The sequence below is a fragment of the Papaver somniferum genome, unplaced genomic scaffold (assembly GCF_003573695.1).
Source record: "Papaver somniferum cultivar HN1 unplaced genomic scaffold, ASM357369v1 unplaced-scaffold_117, whole genome shotgun sequence".
Lineage (NCBI taxonomy): Eukaryota > Viridiplantae > Streptophyta > Magnoliopsida > Ranunculales > Papaveraceae > Papaver > Papaver somniferum.
Window position 1 is genome coordinate 3,361,546 of NW_020620714.1, and position 7,742 is coordinate 3,369,287.

The following is a 7,742-nucleotide window of genomic DNA, read 5'->3' on the forward strand; positions in this document are numbered from 1 at the left end:
GGTAGCTCAAATGCCCAATGTTTAATTTTGAAATTAAGTATTAATTGTAGTTTGTGGGAGTCCAATATAGTTTAGCCCAAAAAATGTTGCTAGAAGATCACAAAAATTGCAAAGATTCGTGTTTACTTCGTAACGTATCTCCACCATTTGGTTCTTTAGTAAGCTTGGAATCAAGTTTGGAGTTATTGCAATTTTATCAAAGAAACACAAATCAAAGCACATGCTTTTTGACTGGCCTTGTGCTAGTTAATGTAGTCCGGTACAGTCTTGGAAGAATGACAAAAACATTGATTAAAAGAAAACAAATTACATTTCTCTTTTGACGGAAATGAAGAGAAAGTTTCAAGGCACTTGCTGCCAGGGGCCGTCCCTTTTGAATGAGATATACAGAGACAATATGACCGACCCTATCAATTAAGGAGTTGAGGAAATATTGTGAATTATATAGTCCAGCAGTCTTTGTCATTTCGGCAGACCATGTACGTGAGTAAAGGACCTTTACTTAACAACAAAGCAAATAGAAAGTCTAGGTGTAATCACATTCTTATAATTAAATTCACTCTGCAGCCTACATCATAATCTTCCAACCAATTTTTTTAATTCCTATATATATATAGCTAGTATGAGTGTACAGAAGATGGTTCTTTACCCAAAAAAAAAGAGGTTTCTTAGCTTTCTCTGCTAGCTTGTGTTTATCCCTCCTCCACATAACTTTCCTTTTTCATCACAAACAACCATTTATTCTTGTAATCTATCATGGATATTGGAAGTCTAGTCCTTGACATATTCTCTCATCTATGGACTTGTTCTACTCATACGACAGATCATGTTTGTAAACTCAAACAAAATCTAATTACTTTGGAAACATCATTTAACTCATTGAGATGTCAAAGAAATGATGTGATAAGAAGAATAGAAATGTCAGAGTTAAACCCATCACAGCCAGCAAAGCGGACAAATGTGGTTAGTGATTGGCTCCAGAGAGTACAAGCCTTAGAGACAGAAGTACAAATGATCTTAGACAACAACGAAGATATCAAAAACGATAGAGGGTGCTATTTTTGTTGTTGGGGTGGAAAAAATTGTTGGAGTGCCTACCGACTTGGTAAATTAATGTCACGAAAGCAGATTATCGTGGAGAGTTTGTTGAGGGAAGCCAATATCCAAGAGGTTACCTATAAATGTCAACCGGATCCTCTTCAACAGATTCCCACCGTTGAAGTTGTCGGCATGGACTCAAAATTTAATGAGGTGTTGGAGTCCTTGGTTACCGAGGAAAATCTTGTGCGAGTTCTAGGTTTATATGGAATGGGAGGAGTTGGAAAGACAACTCTTCTACAAAAGGTTAACAATGAGTTTGCAAACAGAAAACAATTTGATTTAGTAATTTTTGTTGCGGTGTCAAAAGATCTGGACTTAAAAAGTATTCAGAACCAGATGGGGAAAAAATTAGGAGTCTCATGGGCAGAAGAAACTAATGTAAATGAGAGAGCTAACGATATATTCGTCTTGTCAAAAACTAAGAAATTATTGTTGTTGTTAGATGATATTTGGGAAGGAGTTGACTTGGAAACAATAGGAGTTTCAAAGTACACTTTCCAAATAACTGGGTCTAAGGTAGTATTTACTACAAGGAATAAGCAAGTGTGTGGGTTTATGGAAGCTGATAAGAGCATCAAAATAGAGTGTCTAGATGAGGATTCAGCTTGGAGCCTGTTTCAACAAAAGGTCAAGCAAGAAGCACTAAGTTGTCATCCAGATGTACCAGAGGTTGCCAAGAAAATTGTGAAGGAATGTTGTGGTTTACCTTTAGCTCTCATCGCTATTGGTCGAACCATGTCTTGCAAAACCGATCTCCAACAATGGCAACACGCAGTACACACTCTACACGAATCGGCATCAAAGTTTTCTGGTATGGTTTGTAAAGTAGCATTACCTTCTTAGCAATAATTATCTTTCTCACCAAAACTAACATAATTATTCAACTCTTATGTGTTTTCTTTCACATTTTGTGTTCTCAGGCATGGCCGATAAAGTATTAGCTATTATGAAGTTCAGCTATGATAATCTGGAAAACCAAAAGTTGAAGTCTTGTTTCTTGTATTGCTCGTTATATCCAGAAGACCATTCGGTTTATAATTACGAACTTATTGCAGTTTGGATAGGAGAAGGGTTTTTGGATAACGTCGGTGATTTTGTCAAAGCTCAAAATGAAGGTTATGATGTGATTAGATGTCTTAAAGATGCGTGTTTGTTAGAATCCGGTATCGCGCTTGGGGTAAAGATGGAGTATCTGGTAAAAATGCATGATGTAGTTCGTGATTTGGCAATATGGATAGCTTCAGATCTTGGTAGGAAAAAAAACACGAATTTGACGTTACAATCACAGAGCATACTGGAGGTCCATGAATGGGAGATAGCAGAGAGGATCTCTTTGGTAGACAATAAAGCAGTTCAAGTACTTAATGGAGCACCAAACTTCCCGAATCTCATAACAATGATTCTTCAAGATAGTAATATCTCTTTTATATCTGATGAATTCTTCCGGTTCATGCCCATGCTTAAAGTTTTAAATATGTGTTGTGTGAAACTCAGAAAACTCCCAACGAGCTTGTTTTCACTGTCGAATTTGCAGTCCTTGTATATGCCAGAATATGATGAAAATATCATTCTAACACCGGGAAGTTTAGCTTCTCTAACAAAAATGAAGATCTTATGGTTATCTGAATCGTGTTGTCACTGGGAAGTTGAAGGCGGACCAAGCCTCCGGGAACTGGAAAGCTTACAACATCTGATAGGTCTTATCATCACAGTTGGAACTGGTCTTGCTCTTCACAGGTTAGTAACTAGCCCAAAACTACAGCTGTGCACAAAATTCTTAGTCATTAAATATTGTCCAGGCATTACATCTCTCACATTTTTACCATCTTCACCATCGTCATCACTTAGTCTTGTACACATGAGGCGCTTAAGCTACCTTTCTCTAAAAAACTGTAATGACTTAGAAGAGTTGAGAATCATTAGTTGCGGTAATGATACTTTGTTCACAACATTAGAGGATTTATTCTTTTCTTTCATGCCAAAGTTAAGGATAGTATGGGATGTGCCTCAACAATCATTCTGCTCCGTAAACCTTAAACGTGTATCTATTGATGGATGCCCTCAATTAAAGGATATTACATGGCTGATCTATGCTCACAATCTCAGAGAACTGATCTTGGAAAATTTGGATGGATTGGAAGAGATAATAGCTAATGGATATGCATCTGAAGAGAAGTTAATAAATACGTTTCCCAAATTAAACTATTTGGTTTTGCGCTCTCTAAGGAATCTAAGAAGGGTGTGTGATCAAAAGGTGAAATTCTTTCTTTTAGAAAAGATTTCTGTGGTGGGATGTCCAGCATTGGAGAAGCTACCATTTTATGCTAATAGCGTGATTCCTCGGGCTTTAAAGATTGAAGGAAATAAGCAATGGTGGGAAAGCCTTGAATGGGAAGATGAAGCCACCAAATGTAATCTTTCTCCTTATTTTCGTGAAATCCAATATTAATATTTGAAGATATATCAGCTAGTCGTTTGATTTTAATATTAAGTCAGCTAGTCGTTTGATTTTAATATTAAGTTTTTTAACTGTAGTTTAGAAAATTGACTCGACTCTGGCCCAATTCTTAATATCGCAAGCAATGAGTAAGCATATAGTATTGACACCCCTGAGAGGCCATCCGACTTGTACTTCCTATGCCTTAATGCCTATAAGTCTCCTCTAAGGTAGTAGTTAGAAAATAAGTAAATGAAAGTACCTTCAAGAAAGAACTCACCATTTCGACTAGGTGTCCACACGTATCTTGGGCCATAAGTTTCCAGTGTGTGTATTTGCAGACAGACATTCATCTATACTTCTCAATGTACACCAAGCAAACTAACATATATATATTCATACCTTTGAACCTATAGAGGCTGCACTACACTTCTGTATTATGTAAGGACAACTTTAGTATCTTACAAGATTGTTTTCTTTAATGTCGGACCCAAATTAGGCATACTCTTCCGCAAAAGATCATTCTACGCTTATGCATAGAACACACATATCCACAAAGAGAAACCAAAGTAAAGCCTAGGAATCACTTTCGAATGCCAGAACTGCAATATTTCTATGGTAATACGAGATCATCTTAAACTAAGTTTTCAAGCATAGGATATCACCTCTTTTTTTTTGGAAATTTTCGATTACTTCTAAAAGTTCAAAGACCTGTATCGCTATATAGGTCATCACATATATAGTTACAGGATTTTGGGACTATTATCCTTCTCAGAAAAGAGGTCCTTGACAATTGAATAAATGATCTGCACGTACTACAAGGCCTGGACATGGATCAGTAAATGAGATGCTCATGGTACAAGGCGTGAGATGTAGCTGCAACCATTCATACATCCAACATATGCATTGCCCCATCTTTGTTCTTTCTTGGCCAACTATTTTCTCTTTTGTGATAAACCAAAAAAATGAATATCCTTTGCTTGAAAACTAGTTTTACTGAAATGGTCTATATTGCAAAAGAAGATTGCAGTTGTGGTTCTAAAGCGATGCCTTTGCTTTATTTTGCTTTCTCTTTCTCGATATATGTGATCATATGCTGTAATTGCAACGTGATCTCTCCTGGAAGAGTGATTTCCAAATGGGAATTGCCAGTCCCTAATTATGAGTCTGATCATGACAATGTTTTATCATTTTCCAAAACATGGTGTTGGCAGATCACAAAGTTGCAGGGTTAATTTTGTGTTTACTTTGCAACTCATTTCCAGCATATTCAGTGCTCCGAGAGCAGTAATGGTATCCTAAGCTGAGCTTATAATTTTAGCCATAGATGATGCGTCATGATCTTTTGCAATAAGAGAAACATTATATCGGTCCTATATTCATCGGCAGAAATAGAAGAACATGTTTTCTATATTCATCAAGAATGAGGAGACATTGACTGATGTATTTGAAGAAAACAACTCAAGAAATTTTGCTGTTGCCAACTTTTTTCTTTTGAGTACAATGAAATTTGCAAGGCACATGCTGGCAGGCGGGGTCCCTTTTGGTAGAATAAGAAACACGAGTTTGGAACTAAGATCGTTATATCATCATCCAAAACCCTTTGCCTCTGTACTGCAGTGATATCGGCAAACAGTAGAAACACTAGCCAATTGTTTTGATTCATTTCCGTCAGAAAAAAATGTAATCCAAAGATACTTTTTTTTCACCATAGTACATAACTAGTACAACCGTTGTCACGATGGGATGGCCGACCGAAGAAGAATCTGAAGATGGGGTTTATCTGCGATTACTTTCGCTCTGTTTAAGGAAAAGTGATACTTTGGCTCCGTTTTGGAAAAATTGATACTTTCACCCCGAACAGAGTGAAAGTATCACTTTTCTCGGAAGGGGGTGAAAGTATCACTTTTCCCGGAGCGGGGCGAAAGTATCACTTTACCGGAAACGGGGTGAAAGTATCACTTTTCCTGAAACGTAATGCGAAAGTATAACTTTTTCTGAAATGGAAATTAGTAGATCGATAAACCTTCAGAAATTAGTAGATCGATAAACTAAAGTATGGTTGCATAATGGTTATGCATTCAATTTTCGAGAATTGTGCCTAAAATGAAAGTATCACTTTTCTTAAAACGGAGGAAGTACATCGTTTTATTCGTTGCAATGGGAAATTAGTTGATGCATAAACCAAAATATGGCTACATAAAATATTATGTATCTTTTGTGGTGGTTTGTATAATTGATATACATTTAATTTCTAAAATTGTGCCTAAAATGATAAATACCTCAGAATTTTTCGTATAAACACTTAATTTGATATTGTTATTTGTACTCATTGCGTAACATTTTTTATTACCTTTCCAACGTGATAAAATTTGTAAAATTTCAAGACACGAATTTTTAACTATGTTATATTAAAGTTTGCTTTTCAATTATACCCCTAATAGAATAGGATACATGAGTATAATAATTAGAGCAATCGTCACCAAAATCCTTAGGTTTTGATTTTCCTTCGGATCCAGCCAACATTTTGACTCAGCCCAAATAGAAGGACAAGTGAGTCTGTCCGTATATGTTTCTTATAAAGTTTTGAATTTTCTTTTCAAGTTTAGCCCTCCACCAAAGTTAGTAACCAACTATAGTTAGGCTTTATATTTAGGTTAAGAAAATGGGTGGGTTTGAGAAACCGATTGGGATATGGATAGTTTATACTGTAGAGATGTTGAGACCTGAATTAGACTAGAAAACAACTATTGTTGTATATATAATTTGAGTACAAATTGCTAGCCTTACATTGAAAGTTAGGTCAAAAATTTGAATTCTAGAGCTCCTGGCCCCCTACCAATAGGAATCAAGGATTTATATAGCAAAATAGAATGGGTAGATAAACAAGTACCGAATCAATTTCAATATCAACCATGTTACATGGGCGGCATGTTCCATTAGCGGGGTGGCAAGTGTGATAGCAATGTCCCTCTTATTGGTTAGGGGGTGTCCTATAGGGGTGTAAATTGACTAGATTACCCTCTCCAATTTTTAACCAAATGGAATCAGAAAAATCAAAAAACTTTTTTGATTTTTTCATCTTCTCTTCTCTTCTCCTCCTCCATTGATAATCGTTGATTGAAAACTATATTCCGAAAAGACCCGGTTAGGATTTAGATTATTGTGTTTGATTTAAGTTAGTTTTGTATCAAAAATTAGGGTTTTGGATCAAAATTCAAATTGAAATTTCTGTGTTGCATGTGAGTTACGGTTGGTAATAACTCCAATTGGAACCATAACTACAGATTTGGTTGATGTTACGGTTCATTTAACTCAAATACCAACCGTAAGTTCTTGATTTTGAGATAAAATGTTCAGTTACGAAATTTTTTTACAACCGTAAATTACTTACAGTTGGTCTCGTTACTTAAGTTACGAACCATAAGTTGTCCTGGATGTTTCATTTTTTGTTTACGGTTTGTAATTGCATCACTTTTATCAACCGTATTTGAGCTACGACTTGTAACTCATATTATCTTACCAACCATAATTTTTTACGATTGCTATATGTTGTCATTCTACCGACCGTAACTGGTACTACGATTGGGTTTCCCCAAATTGAACCAGTTACGGTTGGTATTCGATACTTTTGGAACCGTAACTGAGAGTTACGGTTGGTAACGAGCTAAATTCCAACCGTAAGTTCTTCTTAAATTTTAAAAGTTTCTATTTTTTTTACGTATTTTATATAATTTTGAGCGACAAAAGGCTAATGGAAACTAATTTAGAGATTCACCATCTCAAATTTGTCACTGGAATCACTCATTTTGGTGAATGAATCAAAATCTAGGGTTTGACAAATATCACAAAAGTTTTTCTTTTTTTCTCATCTATTTTTTTTTTTTAAACTTTAAAAATCTGATTTTGATTAGTTTTAAAATTAATATAAGTGAAATTTGATTATCAACACTAAACTATGTAAGGGTTAATTAGTCATTTTCAGTATTTTTTGTAAAGGACACTTCGAATTACCATGTAATGATCCTTTTTGTCTTATTCCATGCCGCCCCTCCAATGGAATCCGCCGCCCCTTTAATAGGATTGTTCAATATACAGAACCTCTTTTTACACAAAGCCCTAACTTTTTATCTTCTCTTCGGCCTCCTTTACCACCACCAACTCATGTTCCACCACCATCTTCTTCTGACGGGGCAACGAGAAT

At 35.8% G+C, this 7,742-nt stretch overlaps 1 protein-coding gene across 1 annotated transcript; it reads left to right on the plus strand.

Annotated features, from left to right (window-relative positions):
• Positions 1 to 918: 918 nt before the first annotated feature.
• Positions 919 to 3,550, plus strand: LOC113329633 (probable disease resistance protein At5g63020). The gene is made up of 2 exons (XM_026576488.1): positions 919 to 1,912; positions 2,022 to 3,550. Exons 1-2 carry the CDS (start codon positions 919 to 921, stop codon positions 3,548 to 3,550), a joined length of 2,523 nt encoding a protein of 840 aa, XP_026432273.1.
• Positions 3,551 to 7,742: the final 4,192 nt, after the last annotated feature.